Source organism: Pseudopipra pipra, chromosome 7 (assembly GCF_036250125.1).
Source record: "Pseudopipra pipra isolate bDixPip1 chromosome 7, bDixPip1.hap1, whole genome shotgun sequence".
Lineage (NCBI taxonomy): Eukaryota > Metazoa > Chordata > Aves > Passeriformes > Pipridae > Pseudopipra > Pseudopipra pipra.
Genome location: NC_087555.1, coordinates 20234726 through 20262534, shown reverse-complemented (window position 1 = coordinate 20262534; position 27809 = coordinate 20234726). Strand labels below are relative to the sequence as shown.

At 38.8% G+C, this 27809-nt stretch overlaps 2 protein-coding genes across 8 annotated transcripts in view; one reads left to right on the top strand and one right to left on the bottom strand.

The window, feature by feature from the left end:
- Positions 1-11029, top strand: part of B3GALT1 (beta-1,3-galactosyltransferase 1) — a 186491-nt gene extending 175462 nt beyond the window's left edge. For all 4 annotated transcript variants that reach the window (XM_064660988.1, XM_064660984.1, XM_064660987.1 and 1 more), the window contains 2 exons: positions 5380-5418; positions 6000-11029. In XM_064660988.1, coding sequence (XP_064517058.1) covers positions 6229-7209 — 981 coding nt within the window. In that variant the 5' untranslated portion in view covers positions 5380-5418; positions 6000-6228 and the 3' untranslated portion in view covers positions 7210-11029. The remainder of the gene's footprint in view (positions 1-5379; positions 5419-5999) is intronic.
- Positions 11030-25885: 14856 nt separating this feature from the next.
- STK39 (serine/threonine kinase 39) overlaps positions 25886-27809 on the bottom strand; it is an 81417-nt gene continuing 79493 nt past the window's right edge. For all 4 annotated transcript variants that reach the window (XM_064660983.1, XM_064660979.1, XM_064660981.1 and 1 more), the window contains one exon: positions 25886-27377. In XM_064660983.1, the coding sequence (XP_064517053.1) occupies positions 27303-27377 (75 nt within the window). In that variant the 3' untranslated portion in view covers positions 25886-27302. The remainder of the gene's footprint in view (positions 27378-27809) is intronic.

Genomic DNA, 27809 nt, shown 5'->3' with positions numbered 1-27809 from the left:
ATTATTTTAAGTAAGATCTAGCTTATAACCATTCTAGATTAATATCTGACAAAGCATAGCTGATTTGCTAAAATTTTAGATACCTATCCATTGTACAGGCAGTTCTCAGGGTCTGCCTGATCTGTCCTTTCATCTCCTTCCACATGGAATGAGCTGTGTGATACCATTGTTGACTAGGTGGTCATAATCATTGTATGTGACAGAGACTTGTTTTTAAATAATGACCAAAACAGTAGCAGAGCTACTGAAAATGTAGTGCCAAGATGTGCCAAATGGGATAAAACCCCATTTCAGTGTCATATGAATACCAAATTTTACAAAACCATACCTTCTTTTCTGGTTAGCAAACCTGCTGTCAATGTTTTACTTTTATGAAATATTCAAATGCAGTGTCCAGTTTAGACAAGTTTAAATCTTGATCATTCACTGCTTTGTCCTCCACCACCAGTAAAGGGGTTCTCCAAGACCAGTTTTATTCAGAATCAGGCCTATGAGGAAAAAAAACGCAGCTACAGAAGATCCATGTAGCCACATGTGGTGCATACTGGGCCTGGTCACCATGAAAGAAGGCAGCTGCCTCCCAGACACACTGAGGGCCAATTGCTGTTGCCCAACTCCCCGAGGAATTCTATGTGAAAACCACTGAACAGTGTGTGGCCCACCTAGCATCTCCCAATTCTCTGCTAGGAACCCCCTAAATAGAAAATTTTATATTTCTGAAAAACATGCACCTGAAATGAATGCTTGTTCTTTCCTCCCTTCAGCCTAAGACTGTGGCTCCTACATTTATTTCAATTCCTCTCCACAATGTTCCAGAGAGGAAGATCTTTCTTTGCAGCACTGATTTGGTTTCAGGTCCATTACTCCCAGGCACAGCAAAACCATTTAGAATATTTAAGAAATATTCAAATGAAGTTGCCAGAGAGGAGTTTGCAATCTCCTGTTGAATCACCTATGCCATCTGTCCAGAATTTCCTCAAGAAATTACTATGAAAACATGCAACCAAGAGCAAAACAGCATCCCCAGACTTCTTTGTAGATGTGTTCTTAATGTTCAGGATAATTATCTTCTCAACAAGATTTGGTAATTTAAGGGCTTCATAAATGTTGAAGACATTTCAGCATCTTGGTCTATATACAGATGAAAGCCATGATCATAGAAAACTTACAAAAACATCTCTTTGGGGAAAATGAGAATAATTTGCTATATTTACTAAATAATTTAGCAGCTGCATTCAGTCTTTTTTTTTCAAATTATATTCTGGCAGATGCAAAGTGTTAATTTGACTCAGTTGTGCTCTACCTAGCAGACTCCTGGGTGTCTGGATGAGCAGCTGTGATCTCCCTCAACTTCTCACCCAGGGTCATCCCCCAGACTCAGCATCCTGACTGTCTCCACTCAGCACCTGCCTCAGCAGCAGTGACATAGTATGGATTACAACTGTGGCAACAAGCCAGGATTCAAGAGCTGTGGTTTCTATCCTGTGCATCCACCAAGATCTAGATACATTAATGCTGTTGCACTTACATAGGTTGGGCTTTCTTGAAAGATCAACAGCCTCTCAGCAGAGACAGCAATGTTCCACAATGTTGGCAAAATATTGCAGTTGAGAGTAATGTTTGCTGAACTCTTTTGACGTCTGCCTGAAAATTGCCTATGAACAGTTAGCAAGACTCTCAAATGTGCTCATTATCTGGAGGATTATCCTTGATGTGCAGTCAGTTCATAAAGGATTTGCTGCAAATCCTCACAGTCCTCATCAAGACAATTACTCACAGAAGTTACACAGTACAGCTTTCTGTGCTCTGGCTGGGTGGCTTCTCTGGCTTTCACAGCATGAGCTGTGAATAGTGCAATTAAGTGCTCAACTTCATATCACAGTACGGAAACATGATGCTAAACATTTGCTTTTTGCAATCAGCTACCTTAGCAAAGCTTGAGCCTTTGATTACTTATAGTGTGACAAACAGGTTGGGAACAGGGACAGATTGAATGAAAATATTTTTAAAAACAAGGATCCAAGAGCTTAAAGCGTTGCTACTGCCCTGCTAAAAAGCTTCCTTTCGCTCCACTTGAGAAAGGAAAGGAGGTGTCACTTCCCTTGCCTGTGTGTGCCCCCAGATGTTAAACAGCCTATTCCAACAGACAAAATCCAAAGCTGATAAAAGCTTTTCACTCTCCCTGTAATAACCCATATCCTCTTGTTAAAAGATCTTCAAATTTCAATACTAAATTCAAGATGATCATGGTAAAACTGAAAAAAACCCCAGTCATCCTTAAGTGACAATATACTGAATCCAGTATCAGGACTAAAACACAATATATTAATTCGCTACACACTTTAATATTGAAGACAGCTTTAGAAATAAGTACTATTGACTAGGTTAAAAATGTTCTGAACAGCTTCTGGGCAAACTGCTAAATGAACCACAGTAACATGTGGCCAATTGAAGCTATGATTTAGATCATAGCAATCTTAGTTATTCCTCCTCTTTTCCAAATGAGGAATTAACACAACAGTTTTAACTCACTATCATTTGAGTATGTTAATTCTGCACTCTGATTTCATTCTGTGTAATTCACATTTTTGATATACAAGTCCTGCATATGGCTGAAAATTTTATTTTCAAGTCACAACACATGACAACAAAAAGGTTTGCTATCACAGACTTTGATGCTGTGAATAATTTTGCAAGGTTCCTAGGATTATTCCTGTGTTGAAAGTAAGCCTGACTTAGGTGCTTATTTAGGTCTTTGATTAATTAGCGTTGTCTTTAATAATAGAATTTGGCAAACTCAGAAATTCTTGACTAAATCATCACAAACTATTTCATTGCTTAGTTCATATTTCCCTGCCTAATCAAGCTATGTATTTTCTTACTTGTGCAAGCTGAACATAATTGAAGCTCCTGTGCAGAAACAACAGTACCGGAAATAATTTGTAGGAGCCTTTGACCTGCGGCCAAAAAAATATACGTGACATAGCTACTTATCCAACCCCCTTTGTGATACTACAAAGAGGCAGAGAGATCAGTCCTGGAGGCAACAATAATCTCACCTAAATTACAGACCAAGACTCCTCAGCTAATTTAGTATTGTATTTACAGTATTGGCCAATTTTGCTTATACTATTTTCTTTCAAATCTCTTCCCCATACATAGCAAAAAGCTCAAGTAAAGCAGGAACATGAACTTTAATTTTTACATCTTTACCTCACAACAGAGTAGGAATAGCAGAGAGACCCATCATAGGAAAGCATAAAGCTCTCTTTTTGTTTTTTCCCCCCTCAATCTTCCTAAAAAGTAATTAAATTTAAAACTTTGCTCATAGGGAAAAGTACAGCCAGTTCACCCTTAACCACTTTACCTGCACTTTGCTCAGAAGTTACCAGAGGGATGGCATAAGACACTCCAAGCCAAGGCATACCATCTGAACTCTTATTTTTCTTTTAAAAAAGCAAAACAAACAAAAACCCCCCAACAAAACACACAACAGAAGAAGATAAACTTGTTTCAAGAGACAGCAATTGAAGGGCCAACATAATGAACATTCAACCCACACAGTTATCTGAGAAAATAACTGAGAAAACTCTCATAACTAAGAAAAAAAAAATCCATAAAATACCTTGGGATCTTTCTTCAAAATAGAGTAAGGTTTTTGTTGTTTCTAATCCTTTCAGAGCACACAAGATTGGATATCACAGGCATGACATTGCTGGACTGAAAAGCTATTTTATGTAATTTTGCAGTTTGTAAGAGGCAGTGGTTGCAATTTTCCTTTCCCTCAGATATCTGCACAGTGTTCATGGTAACTAATGCACCTGCCTTTATGAAAGAAAAGATGTAGAACACCATACACATTTAGACAATGCAATATATAGTTTCCTAAAATAATACATCATTTGCAGAATATTATACTTATTTGTGAGATCTTAATGCTGGAGTCCATTATATACACTGACCTACATAACTCTCATTCTGTATCTCCAATCCATGACTTCTGTATTTCTTCCTTTATTAACAGAGTTTTCTAGACTTTACACTCTCACATCTTCATTCCATTATGGCATTTTGCACTTGGTGGTTTTCCTCGCTGGCATTTCCAGTAGGGTTGGTTTGCAGAGCTCAAAAACAAAGCCAGAAACAAAGCCAACCCACCAGATCAGGGATATGTTTTGCCTTTCTCAGAACTGTATCACAGTGGGTTGTTACAGCAGTATAGATCCCCTCTCCAGACATTACAGTAGCATTTGTGTGTATATATATCACTACTGTATTTATTCATAAGGATGTACATGTGCCTGCCATGCCAAGATCCTTGTGCTCTGCAGCCCTATGGAGCAATTAAAAGTCTCACTTAAATACACTGCTCCCAAACGTTTGCTGGTACTGCTTGGTGGGAAAATATAAACCCTGAGTCTTGGGACAAGTGATGAAGGAGATCACAGTCAACTTCATTAAATTCCCTCAGTTATAGGGCAAAACCAATTGAAACTGATGGAGCTCTGGAAGAGGTGAAAAATTCACATTACCCTGTTTTGTGGAAGGGGAGAGCAGTATGTGGGTTCTGGTCATTAAGTAACTAAAAGTGCATGTAATTAAGACTAGCAGGACAGTGCTAGTTATAAACGTTTGTAGGAAGATTAAAGTCTGTATGGATTTAGCAAATGTTCAGATTGTTTCTCTCCTGTTTTTAAACCTGAGTGTGAAATAGTGACACAGGACAACAGTCCTTCCCCTCTGATGGCCTGCCTAGAGGAGGGGTCTGTGTCAAAGCAGTGTGATATCAAAAAAGACGTTTCTAAGACAGAGCTTCTATCTTTTTATCCAAATCCATATATTTTTTGTTCTATCCAAAGTAAATGTGAAATATTTCAAAGACTCTTGCAAAAAGCTCCCCTGTTGCATGCTTCTGCTATCCTTTAGCTCTGAAGTAACGCAATGGTAAAACCCAGGAAGGCGGAGCCTGCAGGCAGTCTCCAGCTGCTGGTGTTCCTTGGAGGAGTCAGCACTGACCTGGCAGGCTTGAGGCAGCTTGTCTAATATCCTCAAAATTATGATAAACAGAACTGTTTCCCAGCAAACTTGCTAAGAGCAGAGGTAGCTACAGGGCTTGCACACTCCCTGGATCCAGAAAAGCCTCAAAGCCACCCAGTGCTGGAGGCAGGTCTGGAACAGCAGCAGGATAGGGCTGCAGGAACCCCGGCCAGGCTGGCAAGTGCTCTGCACACCAGCCACTAAGGCAACACCATTACTGGGCTGCCATCATGGTTTATCTTACATGGTACAAAAATGATGTTTGCTCATGAAAAAACTGGTTTGGGGGGAGAGGAGAAACAAGCCAACAAAAATAACTGAACTGTATTAATTTATTTCTAGACTTTTACGGACTCTACTCCAGCGCTGATCTTTACATGGGTAAGACAGCATACACATCTCTCTCTCTCCCTCTCCCGTACCTTTACCAATCAGTCCCATTCTGTCTGATTTCCAACAAAACGTGCTCTTCTTAGCAGGGCAGACATTAACAACATTAAGACCAAATCAGATTTGTAGGTATTTATGTGCATAGCTGCCACATGCTGTCGATTCTAAGATAAAGTACATTATTTTTCATTCTTTAAATAATTTTAAAATGTTCCACAGCACATTTTGAAAGACTGTCCAGAAAAAATTTAGGAAGCAAGAAAATGCTAGAAACCACAAAATTATTTTCACATACCTTTTAAATTATCTAAATAATAACATGCTATGCATGCTTAATGTTTTTTATATAAAACCATCTATGAGAAATTACCAAACATAAAACCATTAGTTCAGTTACACTGCTCTATTCTAGTACACTATCGTGCACTGTAGTACCTCATGAGAAAAAAAGGAATATCTGAGAAATGCATTAAGACACTTAGCTTATTAATGGCCAGCCATATATAAGCTCATTTTTCTTGCCCCAGGCTTTTATGATCTAGCAATGGAAAATTTTTCTTCGTATTTTTCAGAAATAACAGAAAATTCCAAGAAATGGAAGCCGCTGCTAGTAAAAGAAGAAAAGCTGAGTATCATCAGGGTTAATAGCTCCTATTTGAGATCCATGAATGATTACAGAGTTACTTTTCTATATCGAACTTTCAAGTTTCATTAATAATATGCTGCCTCTCCAGGACATAGGTGCGCTCCTCGTACAAAGGCTATTTATTCATCACATGGAATAGAAGAGCTAGAGGAACAATGGCTTCAAAAGTCTCGTGCTTATACATTTTGACAGTTGTTTGTTGGGCAAGTGCTCTTTGGTACTTAAGTATAACTCGTCCTACTTCTTCCTACACTGGCCACAGACAGGTCAGTAGCATATCCATAGCCAGAAAAAACGTTTCCTTTGGCAACATAAGAACTCGACCTATAAATCCACATTCCTTTGACTTTCTTATCAATGAACCCAACAAATGTGAGAAGAGCATCCCTTTCTTGGTCATTCTCATCAGCACAACTCACAAAGAGTTTGATGCCAGGCAAGCCATTCGAGAAACATGGGGAGACGAAAACAACTTTAAAGGAATTAAAATCGCCACACTATTTCTTCTTGGAAAAAATACAGATCCTGTGTTAAATCAAATGGTAGAGCAAGAAAGCCAAATTTTTCATGACATTATCGTGGAGGATTTTATTGACTCTTACCATAACCTCACTCTGAAAACGTTGATGGGGATGAGGTGGGTAGCGACGTTTTGTTCGAAAGCAAAGTACGTTATGAAGACAGACAGTGATATTTTTGTAAATATGGACAATCTTATTTATAAGCTGCTCAAACCTAACACCAAGCCAAGGAGAAGGTACTTCACTGGTTACGTTATAAATGGAGGACCAATAAGAGATGTTCGCAGTAAGTGGTACATGCCGAGAGATTTGTATCCCGACAGCAATTACCCACCCTTCTGTTCAGGCACTGGCTACATTTTTTCAGCTGACGTAGCAGAACTGATTTACAAAACCTCCCTTCATACCAGACTTCTTCATCTTGAAGATGTGTACGTTGGACTTTGCCTTCGGAAACTGGGCATTCACCCCTTCCAAAACAGTGGCTTCAATCACTGGAAAATGGCCTACAGCTTGTGCAGGTACCGCAGGGTGATCACAGTACACCAGATAACACCAGAAGAAATGCACAGAATTTGGAATGACATGTCCAGCAAGAAACATCTTAGATGTTAAGATTTTTACAGATGTAAATACCTTTTTTTTTTAAATTTTGGTTTAGTCTGGTTATTTTTTGACAAAGTGATCTGCTGATTTACAAGTTAAACTGTGGGATATTAACTGTGAGAAGATTTTTATGACTGATTTTTCATTCTCGCTTTGACTACTGGTTTACAAACTTCAGGCTCTTTTTGGTAAGGACATTACACCAACCTAAAGGAACTCGAGTCAAATCTCAGATTTTGTATATTATCTATCACACGTATCAGCTCTTGCATCTGTGTGTAAAAGGACAGTAATAAGCTATTATGAGCTGGTTAACAGTTCATGCCCCAGCCTCTGAGATAAGACTCAGACCCTAAGAAACTTTTATTCTTTTCTGACACCCTACAACCATCTCTGTTTAGAGCTTTGTTAATAAATTAGGCAGTATACATTTGCACTGAAGTTATATACCTACCTTGACATGTATATTCTAAAGTACAATGTGCAATTCCCAAATAGCTTACTGATGGTGTAATAGCAGAATTTAGACAGGTAAAAACATCAAAGTCCCACTGGCCTTAGAAACAAACCCACACACTGAAATATATTTTCATCTACCAAATGGTATTTCTTTAATTTATTTCAGAAGACACCCCATTTCTTTACACTTTCTAAAATAGCCCACAAAAGATGTAACACAATTTAAAAATGAAGTAGAATCTATAGGAGAAATAATACAGGGGAGATGTATGAAAAATTATCTTAAAGATACATGAGAACAGCATGAATATCTTAACTTCTAATTTCAAAGCAAGGTAATGTCTCTCATTAGTATCAATGGATTCTCAACTAAACATCTGGCGTAGCAATACCTAATTATATTGAATGCTCAAAGTATCAATAAGCAGCATATTTCTTCAATGTCAGTCAGTGCCATATTTACCTAAAAAAAGTAACACAAAAGCAGCTTTTTACAAGTAAGCTCTACTTTTTGCTATAGTACATACAGGCATGAGATTCTACCACATTTTTAATGGTGTTGAAAGGAAGAATTTAGTCCAACAAAAGAATGCAATCAATTTTCTGTTGTAGCAGAGTACATAAGAGTTATGTACAAATTTCACACCAAAATAGAGGGCTTTTAAGAAGCATCTAGTAAAAGAGCCCAAACAACAACAAAATATTCTAGCCTTTTTTAAAAACCTGTTAAAGCTCTCAGGTTACTTATCACAGAGCCAACGCTCACTGAGGTGCCACTCAGGAGATCCCCTGAGCATGCAACAGAAATCAAGTCCACGCGATTTTATTCAAGTTGTATGATGTGCTTATATGTGTTTTGAAAATGAATGCTTATGAAATGTCATGAAAACTCTTTGATAAATCAAGCTCTCTCTATTCAGCACCATCTTATAACAAAGAAGTAAAATACGATATCACTCAGCAAATAACTTGGAATGAAGAACTCACAGACAAGTTACAAAGATACAAAACTCACCAAATATATTATTAGTCGTAGATTACTCACACCGTCCACAGCGCACACAAAAGCCTCATTCATTTCACTTAGCATTATGTGCAACATATGCAAAACTGTTACGTCTGTATGTTATTCAGAATGTCTATAAAGTTGTCAGAAATTAACTGAGAAGAATTTAAAGGAAAGCTCTGACCTGATTTTGCCATAGGTGTACACAGCACTTTACAACAGTAACAGAGGAATGAAGATGCTACCCTAAAAGGTTTGCAGTTTCATGTCATATTGTTAGTCTTATTCACAGATGCAGCACTACCATTTTGAAAGAAACTACTTGTAAGTAAGGTAAAGTGTGCCTGGCCTTCAAGTCGCTAGCAGGAGCCATCTCAAACAAATCTATTTCAGATCTAAAGATGAAGCTATACAACAGACAGCCTAAAAGTTACTGTTAATCAACAGGAGCTTGTGTACCCTTCATAAATAAAAAAAAAATTCAGTAACTTTTATAAAAATACTGAATCTCTTGCAGCATAATTAAGATTTATCCTTCCCTAGTTGATCTAGTCCTGTTTAAGTTGCTCTTGCTTCCTGTCAAACTCAGAACTCCAGCTAAACAAGGTACAACTGACTGCATAAGTGAATATATAACACAGTGATTGCATTAAGTTCAGCTTTTCTTACCCGAGCCCCAGAATATGCTTGTTTATGAACAGAAAGGAGGCTGGAATTCATCCCCAGCCCTCGGGTAAGTCACACAGCATAGATGCCACTCTATCAGGAACACACTTAGTAATGATTTGAACCCACAGGCTGCAATCACTTCTGCTATCCCTCTGCACTGTGCAGTAATTTGGGGTTTCTGAATCCACAACCGAATGGATTTGGTTGCCTTACTTCTGCTGATGCTTCTGTGGCCTTGGGTTAGTATCCAAGAGGACAGCAAGGCTCCCAGTCCAGATACCTCAGGGCTCAAGTAGCATGGTAGCCTTGAATTTCTCCTACTACAAGTAGACTGCATTAATGACTGCAAGGTACACCTTGAAAATAGTATCTGAAAAAGTGTATTTCCTGCCATTTATAAATAGATAGATCTTGAACAGAAATGTAAATGCTCTTCTTGAAACTGATGTACATATTTCTAAGGCATTTTCTTCTGTATTCAGCTGTATATATGTGTAAGTCTGCTTGCTATGTAGCAGTCTGTTATGCATGGAGCTGAGTGAGGCATATTTGTCCAGTGTTTCAAGAGCCTTAAGCATGTGTGCCCTAACTTTTGAATGTACAAGATATTTTTTCTTTTGCTGTCAAGTGAATTTAATGCAACACAACAATAGCCTAATTTTCTACTTCTATTAATTTTCTGATTTTAAATTTCACTAGCTTGTTACGCTTCAGATTTATTATTTTCTCTTTGCTCAGAAATTTCAGTATTGCAACCTGCAGATAGAAAAGGAGCAATACATCTACTCACAGGGACTGCTGTCCCTTCCACTCAGTAGTATTTTTGCCACATGGAATACTGTTAACAAACAAATATTTGCAATAGACTTCCTTTAATCAAAGGAATAATCAAAGAAATATTTACATTACCTTAAAGGTCATTTTGTTTCACTGAGCATGGGACAAATGACAACTTAGTTAGACATGCTGGCTTCCAGTCACATCAAAAGTGTGGCTATAATCATATTTTGATTCCAAAATGTACATGAACAAGGCACATTGAGCAAAGCAGGTTGAGGGAGAAGTGCCTCTTTCGGAGGAGTTTTTCCACAAAAGCTTTTCTTCTTTTTTTGCTAAACCCATGAGAATATTTGAACAGAAGTCTCAAGGTTCATTTTCCATCTTTCCTAACAATAATAATAAGTATCAATTTTGATTCTTTATTGGGATTTTTTTTGTCTTTCCAATGTAGATGGCAATGGCAATTTGTAAATGAAGAGTGTAATTAACTAGAAAAGCTTGTCAACAGTAACCAAACTTTAGGTGTATCATTATATATGACTGGCTGTACTTATGTATTTATTTGTCTAAATTGTATATATTGTTTTATCTATAGTGTCTGTAGCAGTGTATTCTTTTAGATTAATGTATTATTTACAGTTTTGTGGGATTGCCAGCAAAGCTGCTAATCAAGATACTATTTTTTGTATCAATGTCAAAAATAAAAAAAAATTTAACAAAAACAAAATGACAAAATCAAGTGAAAAATTAAAGATGTCCTGTAAGTTTTCTTCTTCGCTTCTTTCTAGAAATGTAAATGGTATTATCTGAAAACACAGTATCAGTGAATAGGCTCATTTGTCATAAGGAAGACTATTGTGCTGTAAAAGCAGATTTTAAAATAATAATTGAAAAAATAAAAAACCCAAAATACTACTTTTATTCATCATTTGTGCAACAACTTCATTAAGCTGATGTCCACATGGATCAGGTGTACTACTTCCTTTGAAGCCAAAGACATAATATTAAAGTAGCCATGGCAATATCTGACAAAGTAGCAGATGGGTTCATCTTCTGCTTTGCCCTGTTTAGCTGGTTTGGCATCCCCAGCCAATAAGACCAAAGTCTGGCTGTTCTAAGGTGGTGAAGCTTTCTTACTCCCTTGGCCCTACAACATGGTTCTTTTGCTACCTCCATGGTATCGTAACGTGTGCCTGCGGCCATCAAAACTACACACAGGAGAAAAAGAGAAAGCACAAATGCCCCAAACCCCACATCTCATAAAAACACAATAAATTGCTTTGAAGTTGCTGTGTGACCACCAGGAGGGTACCTAAACAGAGGGAAAGGGTCCTCCTCTGGTCTCTCATAGATCCATATTGACCCTAACAGAGCCTTTTGCTTCCCCAAGCCCCCCAAAAGCACCTGCAAATAAATCAAGAATCACAGTGTGAATACAACCAGATTACCCAGTTAGCCTCATGTAATGTTTGTTTACCAACACAAACATACGAAGATGCTGTTTTTTCCAGCAGGAAGGTCTGGGTGACTTTAGGGTCCTCACAACAACATAAAAACACAAAACAACATGAAAGTAGGAAAACTTCCCTTTTATTATAAGAACTAGTCATAAAAATTCCTCTCTCTCCATTGTTCCCTTTGCAGTTTCCTAGGTAGAATGAAATATCTAACATCTTGACCACTGGTTTCATTTATGGAATTGAAGGTGAAATAACACCCATCCCTGAGCAGAAAGGGAGCTTTTGCAAACCAAAGTGTATTTGCTTTGTGTCACCTATTTCAGAAGCAGCTTAAGCCTGCTACAGAGTTCTTGGGCATCCCAGGAATGCCTGCAGCAATGCAGCAACCTTACAAACCATAATGAGATGACTTAAACGAACTAAGAGTTTCACACACAGTAAAACCCCTCCAATCATTTTCATCTTTCTCTCATTTTCATGAAAGCAGCCTGAGTCCAATTGCAACACTTACATGGTGTTTAATTAATAGACAGCTTAGAGATATACAGATATTAGCACTTGTAGGATGGATTTCATGTAGTTTGATTATCTTAATTACAAGCATTCTATTTTCTCATTTACTTAATTGATTGTCATAGATTTCCAAAGAAATTTGCACTGCCCTAAGTGAAAACAGTATGTAAAAAACCTTCTTAAAACTGCTGAAACTGGCTTATTGAAGCAGCAATGTGCCAAAAAAAGGGAGATCCATATGACGTGAAACATTGTACTGAATAACATCTGCTTCCTTTTCTCTTGTTAAAAATACGAGTTTATGAAATGGAAGAAGAGGAGTCATCTGACGAAAAAAAACCATTGTATTGATTCAGCTGCACCTGTAAGAGACTTGTCTCAAATATCACCTCTGATGACATGCCTAATGCAGGAAAAAAGATCCATTTTTCTGCTAGGTCTGCACATTAGCTGACTCTACATTATATCCCTGCCTCACCTGAAGGAGCCAAGGAGAGCAAGAGGCGATTTATTTGTCATGCAGGATTTATCCTTGAGCATTTATTCTGCAAAGGCAGCATTACATATCAAGTAAGGTAGAACTATGTGCAGTGGTTTTGTAATGCAGACAACTTTTATTTGGGGGAAGCAAATACCCCAAAATTGAGGTGTTCTGATTAACACCATATCTGCAGCTAAACGAAAACTATCAAGAATAATTCCAACCCTACATCCCTTTTTCCTTTAGGAGTTCCTTTCTCTGGCCTATTTTCTAACATGACCTCTTTTCTCAAAGAGAAATGGGACCTCTAGGCACCTTAGCATAGTAGTAAAAGCAAGGGGGAAGCAGAGAGCTCCCTACAGTATCATTATGGAAGTGCTAGCACATCCAGTGAATAAAATTATTTAGCACGACATCCATCCTCTTTCGGCAATAAAGAAGCAGCCACAGAAGTGAGATAAGCCACAACCAGCACCTGGGCCCGTCCATCTTGATGCATGAGCTGTTTGGCTCCAAGTGCATCACGCTCAGATCATGCACCGATTCTTTCTTAGCACAAGACATAGGAACATCTTAACAGAAAAGTGGTGCCAAAATGTAGCAAGAGCACAAAGGGATAAATTTTTTTATTCTTTATTCACTTGCATTAAAATCCCTCCTCAAAAAGCATCTTCTATTGCAGGAAGTTTCAACAGTTATCCATTATATACCAGATCTTATCCTCACACAACATTAAGGACAGCCCAGTGTAACACTGGTCTCCATTATCCGCTGTACTGCAGACTGCGTTTGGCTTGAGCTGTGAGAGGCAAACCAGATTTGATTCAAGTCACAAACCCCATAAGTTTCTATGGGATTCATGCCTGTTTTTAAAGGGCTGAATTTCATCCTCTGTCCAACTCACGTCTTACATGAAATCAGCTGGAATATCATCTAGGTTCCTGGGGAAGAACACTGTATCCCATGCAGAACTTCACTCACCAGAAACTTCACCTCTTATCAAACATGAACAGGAAGACAAAGGAAGTAGTAATCCCTCCAATTTTCCATTAAGCCTGCTCTTTATGAAGATAAAGTAGATAAAACACGAGACCAAAGCATTTGTAACCTGTGCAATGAAAGCAAGCATATAGCACTAACTCTTGACAGGAGCGGGCTCTGTGCTGAGTTATCTGTCACCTGGCTCTCTACCAGTTCACAAATATGTTACATTCTGCCCACAAAGTCTGTTTGGCAGCACTAACAAACACATGCCACTATGACGGCAAGAGCCCCACAAGGCCATGCCTACTTCTAGCAATTGTTTCTTTTTCTACATGGCTTTTATTTCTGAAGTCACTGCATTGGAGAAAAATTTGTGGTATAACGATGCCTTTCTTAAACTTCATTCATCTGGAAGAATCCCAGCAATCTAACTTCAGATTTATTTTCTTCCCCCTTGATAATGCAACAAGTATAGATGGTCTTTTCAAGTTGGCATCAGGACTTGCTGGGGTCCCTCCAGTTCTTTCACCTTCATTCATCTGACCAGTCACTGCCCTCAAAGCTTCCAGTGTGAATCACTTCTGGCTCTAGTCTCTTACCTTAAAGCAACACTAAACCTGCTCCCTTTTCTCTGTGTGCAGGTAGCTCTTCATTTAGGTAGTTCCAGCACCCACAGAGCTCCCCCTCCACACTCACATACCCTTGTCTGACTTCAGGCATCAGCAGATCCTTCAGCTGTGGCTTAGCCCTCAACACATTCTTCTTCCCTGTATCTCCTTCTGCCAGCATGCCCTGGAAAGCTGTCACCTGTCTGCTTTCCTATTATTCTTTCTTCTCCTTGCAAGAATGTTTACTTCTTTCCATTATTAGTTTTTACAAAACAGAGAGTTGCACATGGTTTGCCAGTCCCAGCTTAAATTCATTACCATAAGATAGGACAGGCACCTTGACCTTCCTACATGTCTTTCTCCTCCCTTTCTCTTCCCACTCCACCTTTTTGTTTGATTTACAAAAATCTCTTTAACCTCACTCTGTTCTTCAGTAGTTTTAATCTGCTTCAATCTGGTACAATTCCCTGTAATTTTCATCACTCTCCATTTTCCTTATGTGCTTTTGCATAGGTTAGCATTCTCCCATCTAAATGTATCCATTCAAACCAGCCACAAAAATAAGAACACAGGGATTTCATGAAGAGATGGTCCCTACACTGTCCCTACACTGTCCAGTACATGGCAAAGTGAATTCAGCCAGTTTCAGGGGACAAGTTGCGCTTGAAGTAGTTCCTTCAAGAACCTTTTCTTTGATATTGCTTGGTACAGTTTAAGGCAAATGGAGAAAAACCAGGTCCATCATCTTTCATCTCGCCTCTGCCTGCAGAGATCACTGCAGTGCCCAAGAGATCTCACTGTCATACACTTTGTAAGGTTGGGTTTTTTTCCCCTTATTCCTTTTACCTTTCCTCACATAACCTTGAATAGTTCATCAGAATACAAAAAAGCATTTTTTCATATTTTATTTTAACTTCCATTTAATCAAGTATACTTTATCTCAGAACTTCAGTGTTTTAACCTTTTTATCTGCTTCTGTTCCCTGTGTTGCCTCCATTTTCCTCATATCTTCCCAATAGTCTGACACTGTGAACTTTACAAGAGTATTTGCATGAAGGCTGAGCACAGCAGTACTTTTCTCTGTCCCTGTTTTTGAGGTATCAACAACTGCTTATTGGATTAGTTTCACCAGTCAGGACAGTTTATCTTGTATTATCACATTTAAAGCAGAAAATGAACTTCTGCTAGTATCTGGAACAGACAAGTCTACAGGGCTAGAGCAGCTATAAACATCGTAGGTGTTGCTAAGGAAACTTCCCAGTCTGACCATGCACAAGACACTCCCAACGCCAGAGACGTTCACTGCTGGGACTGAAGCCCCTTCACACCAGCAGCTCCAGTGGTCCCCACTTGACTCTCCACACACCCCACTCACAGTCAGACCAGTTTCCTTACCAGTTCACCCCGTGTTTCCCATGGCAGAGTTTCAAACATCTCATTCCATAAAGCAATTTATTCACGGTGCAGTAACACAGAAACAGCTCGAGCTGCTGCCTCCGAGGAGGGACCCCAACAAAGGAACCCCTGGGCTTTTATACCCTCACAGTCCAAGTGCAGGAAAGTGTCACTTTTCCTCCTGTGTCCTCCACTCCTGCTGTGTCTCCCAGTATCCATTTACCTGGAAAGGGGTTGGCAGTTCACAGCCTTTTGTCTCTCTAGGCTCCCACCCAGAGCTCAATCTGCATCTCGCACCACAGCTTGCAAACTGAGCTACCTGCACAAGATGCAGCTGTCAACAGACCCACACTATTTTTAAAAGTATGTAGCTAATGAATTTTATATTTCCCCTCACAAAAGCCATAAAAAGGTCCAGATTATTCAGGATAAAGCCATCAAGGTGCACTGAGGCTTTGTATTATGCTTGCCATCACTTCAGAATCACTTGCTTAGCTTCCAGGTTTAACAAGCTTTGGTTGCAGGATGGTTTATGAAATGAAGTATTGCTGCCTCTGGAGAATAGTGTCCTGTACAGATGAGGCTGACTCTCTACTTCCCAAGCACCATTTTATTTTAACCATATCTGTACTTTCAATTAGTGATTCAGCTGATGCCAAGGTTGATGATAGGCTGCTTTAATTGGTCATTAAAGGACAGTAATATTTACTGCCTTGTTTCTTGGATTCAGCATTTCTACACATGGGGATAAAACTAATGGGCTAGAATAAAAAATGTATACAGCAGGTAATTAAAACTACATTATTTAATAGGGGAACATACATGCACACAGTGTAAGTGCTGTCATATACTTAAAAGTAGAAGTTATGGAAGTATACATTTTAATTTGTATTATAATGCAATTTAGCTGTTACTTCAAACAGATGGGTGAGCTGTGCAACATTTTTAAACTGATTTAATTACTTGTAAAAGTATTGGCTTGTGTTAATTGGTGCAGTAAATTACACAATGGTTCACAGATTCCTTTAAAAAGGATTTTGAACATGTATCTATAGGAAAACAAACTGAGCCCTGCGAGTAAGTATTTGACAAAATAGTTATTGGCAGCTTGTTTTATATAAGTAAATATACATAAACAAGATCAAAAAAGCCCACCATTCACCCAAGACAAATGTGCCTAATGACAGATATTGCTGTATAATTGTATCTCAGAGACAGGTGAATATTGCAGACAATATATCCAGCCATATGCTGAGAAGAATGATGAGATTAAGTATATGTAAAGAGATTACCCTTACTTGCCCCCCAAAAACCCACTTGTTATGTGTGGAACTGAGGTAACCAGTGTGGTGATGATTACTGTTGTCCTTGTTTAGGGCAAAGTCACTTATTAAAACAAGGTAAGTGGAAGAAGGTCCACAGGAACATGCAATAGCCTATGAAATGTCTAGACCTCTAGTCAATTTAAGGCTTAAGCTCCAGATGTTGCTTATCGTCTTGAACTCCGGGAATGCCCTAAATCCACAAGTGGTGGATATTTTAAGTCAACGAGTAGAAAAATGGCTAATCTAGTAAGTACTACAGAAGAGTACACTCGTATTAGATAGCCAAACAAAATATGTAGGGCAAGAATGGTTACTGAGCTCCATAATAGCAATATTAGACAAGCTTTCTAGCATAACAAAGCAAAAACCTTGAGGGATCCTAGGTCACACGTAAGCACAAAGCTTGCACTGGGGAAGAGCACATTTTACCTTGGAGAAAAAAAATCATGGTGCCCCAAAATGTAACATTTTAGGTTTTCTAGGATCTAAGGAGAATAATCAGAGTGAACCCTCAGCAGACAAAGTTACCTCATTTGTGAACAAATCATCTATTTCCTGGACATTCAAAATTAAATGCTTTAAATTTTTTTTTCTTGGTTTTGAAATTGCTGTGCTGGAAATGTCATTGAAAACAAGCTTGCACTTTTATCTTATGCTAAGTCCAAGAGCAATATCACTTCAAAGGAGTGCGTTACATTTCATTTGAATGCTGGGACAAACGCAGCAGTAAGTAAACTGAAATCATAACTGTCCAGGTTAATACTATCACCCGACCATGTTTTCCCTTTCCTGCTCTGATCATCAATCATTTCATTCTCTTCTTTCTATGGCCTTCATTTCAATAGCACCTAACACTATTATTGTTTTATGCATCACAATTTCTGTAAAGCTGCATTTTGTTTAAATAATAAAAAACCCCCAAGCTTAATGTAATGTAATATAATACAAACATTTTAAAATGAAAAAAAGAAAAAATGCATCTGGAAAATTCTACTTGCATGCACACGCTTGCTCTCAACATGGACATGAAATACAGAAACAAAATGAGAAACATTTTGTTGTTCCTTAACATGTACTGTGATGATGGGTGACAGCTCATGAGGAGAGATTAGAGAAAACAGCACTGCCCTTTCCCAGGTTTTACTTTTACTAATCATGCTATTGTTTGAGAGCAAGAAAACCTGATCTAATCAAAGACTGAATGTTGGATTAGAAGACCTTTAAAGATCCCTTACAATCCAAACTATTCTATGATTCTATGTCCTTGCTCATTGCAGGGGTGTTGGACTAGATGACCATTTAAAGGTCCCTTCCAACTCAAACCATTCTACAAAAGGAAGTGAAAACAACATCACTGGCCACAGGTGAAGAAACTCTGGGCAGGAGAAGGAACAAAGGAGCCTTACACACAAGACACAAAAAACTTGGAAGCTACAGAAATTTTAGTGGAAGTGATAAACTACAGATGACAAAATACTTATTTCTCTGAAGCCTATGTCAGATAACAAAACTTTGGAAAAAGAAACATGTCGTGAAATTTCATGTCCCCCACTGCCTCTGATCCACATGTTTATTCTCAGTTAGCTGTAATGCCACATTTACAGTTTGCTGTAAAGACACTTATTTGCTTCAAGCAATAATTCACAATGGGTGAGGCAACATCATCTATGGGATTTGCAGCTGCCTAGAACACATCAGACAACTGGCAACAGATTTATCTTAACAGTTCATAAAGTGCACATTTTTGAAACTGCACTTCTAATTGTATCAGGACCCATACATGATGAAAAGCAGCATTTTCAAGAGGAGTAGTGTGCACTCTGTCCTCTTGCTACAACTCATTCTAACATGCTTTCCAACAAATTCGGTTCTAACAGTGCATTTAAGCCAAAAGTACATGTTCGTTATATCAAATTTAAATTACAGCATAGACGTAATTTAACAATAAACCACAAGATATTTTCAACAGATGTCACCAATAGGCAAAATTACTAAAACTTACCTAATTTTCTTTTTCCTGGAAAAACTTTTTCCATGCTAGTTTGAAAGAATATCCAAAATAGAAAGAAGCTGCTAATATAAATGCAAATGGCATACACCAATAACTTAGCTTCACCTGCGTAATTGTTACAAAATATTATGGAATAATTTTTTCTGTGCATTGCCTTAGCAGCAATTAGCATAAATAAATACATAAGAAGGTGTACTTGATAAGTGGTAGCCCCGTGGATACCTGGCACATGCAACAAAACAGGCCTTTTGCAATTATTAACCAGTCACAATTTATCTGAGGCTAAAGAACATATTTTGCCTCTAATGAATTTGAGAACATATTATTTGCATGTTCCAGTATGTCAGAGTATAACCCTCACTAAACCAAAATGGTACCAAATCTTTTCAGGATGCCAATTTCACAGCAAGTAAAACCATAACACTGAACATACCCTAAACTGGAAAATAAATCTATTTGCTCTCCTGGACTGAAACAGAATGTTTAATTCGCTTTGTTGTAATTTTTTGCATCCAACAGCTGTCTTCAGTTTAAATTTGATTTGTCACAAGGTCACTGGAGTACTCTCCCGATTGGTATTTTTAGGCCTTTGGCTTATACTAGGAGAGGAATATTAAATTTACTTCAGTACAGTTATTTTTAGCATAAACATTTATGTTGCCTAAAACAATTTATAGGGCATATGCAAATGTAATAGCCCTAGTCATCTTTGGATTTAAATATATATAGCTTAACTGTAAGACTTTATCTGCAATTATTGTATCAAAAACTAGAAACTTTGGCTATGAAAAAGCTTGAGTATGCTGACAACAGAATACAAAGATGATAAAAAAGGTAAAAAGTAACACTCATTCACCTAAACAGAGCGCTGCTTTGATTTCCACAGACCAATCCATGCTACACTACCTTCAAATAGCACAGACCTCAGAGATTCAAACCTATCTTGGCCTTATAAATTCACACACATAAATACATACACAAAAATCCATGAACACAAAGCAGTTTTAAATGAGTAATTTATATAACACTAAACTGTAGCTCAGTAGCTCTCCACCAAGACTCTAGATTTATCTTTTCAAAAATTCTTCTGGTGAAAAAGAAGAAAAAAAGAAAATATCAAGCAACACATAAATGCAGGACTTTCCTCACCCTTTCCATCTTTTGTGAAGCATCATGCTTATGGTTGACTTGGCAGTGCACCATCTGACAGCCAGATTTACAAGGTTAGCATTGAACCTAATCAGAAACAATCAGAAAACTCTTTCTCTCTGGTGTCATTTTCTGCTTGGATAGCTCTGCTATGCTATTATAAATAGGAAAAGCTTGCAGCACAAGCAGGGTGGAAGACTTCAGGGAGATTTTAGTAATCACCTTCCATTCAAATCACACCTACTCTTTAATCATGATTGGATCCTTTTCCATTTTATAGCCCCAGGAGTAAACTGAGGAGCTCATAATCAACACAGATTGGGAGTGAAATTTTAGTCCCGCTGAAGCTATTGTGAAGTATTATTAAGTCATGGGGCAGAGATTTCAGTAATGGTCCTTCCCTCTGGATTCTCTGTTCTAATTTAAGGTGGATTTCTCCACCCTCTTCCTAGTTTTCATAATATAGAGTGAATGCTTCAGTGAAGTTAAAGTTTGTTTTAATCAGAAGTGCTCTAACAAGGAGGGGAAAAAAAAAAGAGAGAGAGAAAAAAAGGTCCTGAATTCAACAGGATTCTCAGTTGGTTCTATGAGATGCTGGGAATAGTTCCAGGTTTAACAACCTCAATCAGATATCTATTGTACTTTTCCTCAATGTAAACACTTAACGTCACAAAAACCTTTCTACAGAGCTGAAAAAAAATGGTTAGGAATTTTTAATTTCTCAAATTGCACGTCTTGCACTATCAGAAAGCTGCAGCTTTCAGCTTATGCTAAAAAAAGTCTGCAACTGACACAACCTAGAAAACCATAAAATATAGCTCTTGGTGTAAGTACAAAGTCCTGCAAAAAAAGACATAGCAAGTTTACCTTTAAGAAGGTACTTCTATATCATAATGGAGCACTGCTCACTTCTTGCCTGGGCATGTTCAGGGCCAAAGGCCCCAGCTCGGTGCTCACTGCGAGGGTGATGAGCAGCCTCAGCGAGGTGGGATGCGCTGCTGCACCATCGCACAGGAGCCTTCTCCCACCAGGCAGCAGGAAGCAGGACTGATTAAACCACAAGCAAGCTTGGGAGAAGAGGAAGGATTGACATCCACACCTCCCTTGATCTGGACAAGGTCGTGTTTGCTGACCATTTGATTTTATACTTTGTTCTTTAATATAGTATTTAGTTCTTTATGGGTCAATAATAGAGCATTGGCACAATGCAGGGCATTGGCAAAAGATATTATTTTGCCAGAAGGAAACAAGCAAACTTTTAGCAAACTTACAGGTTAAGACAACAGCCTTCAAAAACCTTCCTTGCCCTTTACATTACAAATTATTTACATTTTTTTGGTGGGTTCCCTCCCCCCCCCCCATACCAGAATGCTTCCTAAAACCAATTCCAAGCTTTCAAAAACAGAGATGCAGGCAGAAATGCAGGCCTCTCCCTTAAAGAGGCAGTTTAGCACTACACATTGCATCTTCCAGAACAGAGAAACTTTACTACTGGGAGATAAAATCTTTTTGCCTATTTATTTACTTATTTTTATATGACATGAGTAGCACAGAGTCCACCCACTCAAAATCACTGGACCCTCACTGGTTCTTCTGCTTCATTTTTTAGAATGCCTGTTGATGGCAGCTACACACACTGCTTTTCATGTGAAGGGACAGTTGCATTACCAAATAACCTTAAATTCCTTTACATTTTGAGATGTTATACCTCAACTCTCCTCAAAGGAAAGAAAGCTAGATCGATGGGGTCTATAGAAGCAGAGAAAACATGACAAAACTAGAAAAGCCTCTTGCTCAAAGTAAATCTAAAGAACCCAGTACTCCTATGCAAGAGCAGCATCTTTTGTTAATGAATCTGAATTATTATGTGGCTGAAAAAAAAAATGTAACCATTTGGTTTTTTTCCATAAGAATAAATAAATAAAAAAGCTCTATATTAGAAAGTTATCTGTTTTTCACTAATTCTTAAATTATGTACCTATGAAAAAAATAAGAAAAGAAAGGCATGTATTTCCCATCTATTCCAATTCTATTTCTTATGGCTGTTCCTCTACATAAATGCATCCAATTGCATAAGTGATCTTCTACACTCTACTGAGACAATAAACAAGCATAGCTTTTCAAGTTCACATTTGAAAATTAGATGGCAAAATATTGATGTCCCAAGAAGAACAAGATTGCCTCCCTATTGGTTTATGCAGTGAAAATTACATTTCTCCTTACTACACACTCTTCCAAATCCCTGTTTTTGCTCTTTGATCCACTATTTTCCATATTCTGAACGTTATTAGCAGTAGACAACTTCACAACTCCTGAGTTTGATTCAACATCTCAGTTAACAACTATGCAAGCAGCTTGATGAGCATCCATCTAACAATCATAAAGCAGCTATAAAAACACGTTTTTATGTGCACTGCAATGTTACTCTTAGTTATTGAGGCGAAATAAAAAACTAAAATGTCACAATGCTCAACTAATATGTCTAGATGTTTCATCAGCTGGACGACTGTATAATAAAACTTTGTTGGAGTTTTCATCGTTTGAGTAAATCTAGCTGCTCATTAGCAGAGCTCATGGACAGGGAACTTGAAGATATAGGCTCCTGCTACTTTTCCAACTTATTTTAAAGTAATTAGTATTCTTTGTGTGTGCACATGCATGAGTACATTGCAAGAGAGTGGAAAGGCTGCCCACTTGATGCAGTGAAAAAAAACAGCAATTGACTGAATAAAGTTATATCACAATTGATTCAGAGGAAAAATAGACCAGCTGCTATTCATTATCAACAAGGTCTTTTTTTTTTTGCAGTTTTGATAAAATATGGGGGATGAGGGGGGAGCAGGCAGCAACATCCTCTGCTCCTGCTAAACAGAAATCAGCATTTTCAATGCACTCAATTAGCAGTGTTTTAGGTCTGTGTCACATTCCTCATCACAGCTAATTGATTTCAGGCGCAGGCCAATCTCACCATCCAACATCATTATGCAGAGGTAGGTGATGAAAAGGAAAACAAATCTCTGATTGAAGAAAAGCATGAGAGAAAGGTACACCATTGACAAGCTGCACACAGCATTTCCTTCTCAGAGAAATAACAGTGTTTTAAAACATTCTGAACAGATATCCCACAACCAAATTTTATCAGACCATTCTGGAAGCCCCAAAATTGGAGATGTGAAATTGGACCAAGCTGGGTGAAGAGATACACATCTCTATGTCAGGGGAGAACACGGAGAGAAAAAATTAAAATTATGTTTCCTGACTTATTTCCCTGTTCCCCCTTCCACTTCCATGCACAAAGCAGAAATATGCTCTGGGGCAGGGAAGTCGATAGAGGAAATTGTGATGGTACATAAGATAATATTCTAGAAAGCAAGAATACTTATCCCAACTAGCTAGCTGAATTTCAGTTTGAATGCAAAACTGTATTGTTCGTGCGAATATCTGAGGTCAGCACTCATCAGAAGAAAGAGACATGTGCTCCTGTTCTCTTGGCATGAAAAGCATATGTTGCCAGCATGGGAGGCAGCTTTTCTGACCTAAAGCCCACACCAGAGTCCCAGGAGATAAAATGCTGGAAATGTCCCTCCTCTCCCACTCCTTTACACTCCAGGCCTAGTTTTGTAGTGATCTAAATTCTACATTTATATTCATCCTTTCTAACACTTTAAAATAATAAATACAGAACTGTGTTTCATCAATTGACTTTCATCTCAGCCCACAGAGCTACTTTCAGCAAACTGAAGCAGAGCCCACTGGCATGGCTGGCTCCATGGACACTGACATTAATCAGCCCACAGAGCCTGCAAGTGCCCAGCTGCAAGCACTGGCATATAATCACCAGAGATTATTGTATTTTTAGCAGCATCTAATTAAGTCCTATTTTCTTGGCCTTAGAGACAACTAGATGGTAGCTCACTTGTTACAGCTTCACCTCATTAATTAGAGACCTCTTCCTTCAAACACAGACAGGTGCTGCAGCCGGCAACACCTTTCTAACAGAAGCATCACAACTGCTTTGGGATGAGTCATGACATACACATGAGAACTTTACCCACCTCCTAAATGCTTTTCATGTAAACATGAACAAATGAATACTGATTTTCTCTTTTCGCTTATTATTTAACAAAAGATGCAAATACAGCATTCAGGAAGCAAATTCCTATTACATTTGATATTTATTTCTACTGTATCATTGCTTGCACAGCTTTCTAGTGCAATGTACCATATATTTTCAACTTTTTTTTCCACCTGTATGTACCGAGAGAATAAACTACTTATAAACTAATTTTAAGGGACACTAAGGCTTTAACTACCTCTTCTTTCTTTCTACTTTTTCAAAAACTAATTCTGCTCACTTTGTATTTATTCACAATATCTTGGCAGCAACAAAAAAAATATTAAGAAACCAACACAGATGAGATAAATAACACTGCTGCACGAATTTGCTGTCTCACTGAATCCAGGAAGCCCAGTGAAGCATCACCATGTTTCTATATCAGACCACAAGTGAGCAACAACTGTTACCACTTTATCTTGGCACAATACTGCTGATTGCCACAATTAAAGCATTACATTCTTTATTTAGATACCTCCTGCAGCCCTAACCACCACAGCAGATGAGCACTTTTGACAGTTGCTATTCATACCCCAACACCTTTTCCCCAGCCTCTGGGGAAGAGTATAGTGAGTGGAACATGATTTTCATCAAAATATATATTCCCACTTCTTTTTGTTGATCTGTGAAAACAACAAGCTTCCCTGAACACTTTTTTTTTTTCCTCTGGAAAACAAATCTAACCAGCTAACTACTTGGCAGATGGATTAATCAATAGTGGTGCAATGTTTAGAGAAGTCTACATTAACATATGTAACAAAAATAAACCAATTGCAATGCTCAGCATTTAACTCCTCCCGATTTTGCTCAGCAACCACCCCGTCGCAGTGTTGCAGGTTATCAACTGTGTCACTGATAGACGCACGTTTAAGGTACCTTTTCAGTTTACTCCATACTCCAACACAAAGGCGAGCGCAAATCGCAGCCCGCCCCGCACCCCGGACACGATGTGTTCCCACCCGGCACAGCCGAGCTCCCCGGGGGCAGCACCGTCCCCGCACAGCCGAGCTCCCCGGGGGCAGCACCGTCCCGGCACAGCCGAGCTCCCCGGGGGCAGCACCGTCCCGGCACAGCCGAGCTCCCCGGGGGCAGCACCGTCCCCGCACAGCCGAGCTCCCCGGGGGCAGCACCGTCCCCGCACAGCCGAGCTCCCCGGGGGCAGCACCGTCCCCGCACTGTCACAGGCAGCTGGGGCCGGTCCCCTGCCCACCACACCCGCAAAGACACCCTGGGGCCAAGGCCGGCCACAGTGCCCAGGTCACCGGGGAAAGGCTCACTTACCGCTGTTGTTCGGCTGCTCCAGGGCTGACAAAACCCACCCCTGGGCTGGGGTTCGCCCACCAAGGGCTCTCAGGGCACCAATCGCCCCCAGAAGCCTCATCAGCCCAAACACGCCTCAGCTGGGGCCACCTGCCCTACCCCGGGCCGCCCCTGTCTCTTCTCACGCCAACCAGCACCCCACAGGCACACAGGGCCAGAAACACAAATTATTTCTTTAAGTACAAACACCTTGGGAGTTAAGTACAAACACTTTGGGAGTTAAGTACAAACACCTGGGGAGCCTTAAAAATGGCTTCTGCAAAGCAGGGGAGAGCAGGCAGCAATTCCTTCCATCCTCCTTCTCAGGTGCTGCTTGTAAACAAAGTAAGGGCAGCAGCCATCTGTAACACGGCCCTGCAGCACCTCTGTGCCACTGAGATGCACACAGAACATGGAAATTCGAAACACAAATCAGTTTGCGCAATACACCTTTATTTTTACTTTATTTTTTGAACCTTTGCAGTCATCTTGGAGTAATCATCATGTAAACAGTAGGATGGGATGGGATTACATTGAGTCGTATGCAAATGGTTCTAGAACACCTCAACGATTATAACAAGGCATTATAAATAACTTTTCTTAATAATATATATTTGCCATTTTCAGTACATTACAGAGCTGCCGCTTATCTAGGATTAGCTAGGAAGTAGTTTAAATTGTAACCTCTGAGAAACATGTCTCCAAATTTGGAATTCCTTCTAAGGTTCACTAGCTCCATAACATCTATGTCACAGGTTAAGCAGAAGACTACTTGGGTCGTGTTTTCTTTGTAACAGAGTTTTACTTGATCATTGCACAAAGCCCTATTATTTTCACTCCACCTTGGTATTCTACAGAACTTGAAATAAAGCTTCAGTTCCATTCTTCAAGTTTTTATCACCTGTATGAAACCGGTTTCTGTCATTAAGGGTAAGTCAGGTCAGAGATGGACACAGTACGCATTCTACCTTAACAACAACAGTTCAAAATAGCTCTAGCTCATAGACTCCCCAATAAAGCATAGTCAAAATACTCTAACATCTTTGCTACTGTATATCCCCTCCTTGCTCAGATAACTATATATATTTATATATGTTGTACCATATGTATGGTACTTAGAAAATGGAGATTATTTATATAAGCAGCCTCAGGCACATTCTTAAAACATTAATATCTGCAAGGCACCTCCCACTCCCTTGACAATCAGTTTGTGGACTGGTTTTTTGACACACAACCAACAAAAGTTTGCTAATGCCGAATCAATTAATTTCAAAAAACCCCTAGAAGTTACCAAATACTTCAAAGACATACCTGAAACTTTTTTAAATAGTGGGAGATTAACTGCAAATAGTACATAATCAAGTCAAATCATTTTCTTATTACTAGTGTTGTAATGCATAAATATATGAAAAATAAAATTCACAGTCATTTTTAAAACTAGATTTCAAGTTTGGCTAATAATTCTAAACTTTTATATGTATGTTAATTTCTAAATAGAACAGAATAGAGGCAGTATTATCAACCACAAGTACAGGTAGAATAGTATCACTCAAAGTTTATGAAAGAAGTAAGCTTGATAGAAAATTCCTTTTGTAACCAATAAATATAACCACCTGAGTGTACTTCCACAAGCTTGTCACTTAGGGGGAATCCAAATCAACTGCTAAGAGACATTTAGGAGCATTTTGAATGTTAACAGCAGCAGTGTAGCTGTGGGCTTTGCTTGTTCTGACTTTGTGAATTGTTAGATAATGAAGCAGAACTCAGTGTGTGGTGCATTAATTTTCCTTTGCATCTAAGCTGGCCTCTTCGCAATCTCAAAATTCGGCTTGGGGTCAAGGGACAGACATCAGCTGACGCTTAACTGAGCAAAACCAATCAGTTTCACTTCATCGGGAATCTCAGTGCCATCACAGCCAGAGGCCTGCAAGTACAAACAGAAATGTTTAGTATATCACACTACAACAGAGGATCTGACAGCCAGGATATAAATTTTCCCCATATAGCCTACTCAGCAAACAGCTTAGTTGAATAAAAGTTTTCAGACTGCTTGGTGTAGCCTCTGTCAACATCAGCCAAATGCATCCTTAATTTTAGCAAACCACTGTAATCAATATTAAAGATTATGGAAAATAAATACTGGAAAATGAACTCTGAAATACCCAAGTTCTTTACACTAAAGTTTCCCAACTGGAGCCAAATTTTTCATGTGAGTATGCTATTTTTAGTCATGAACAGCAATTAATACACATGTATAGAATCCACTTTTTACCACTGTGCTATACACAGCAAATGTCTCACGAGTCCAGCCAGCAAGTCGGTTTGGAATACCAACCAACTAAATTTTCAAACAAGA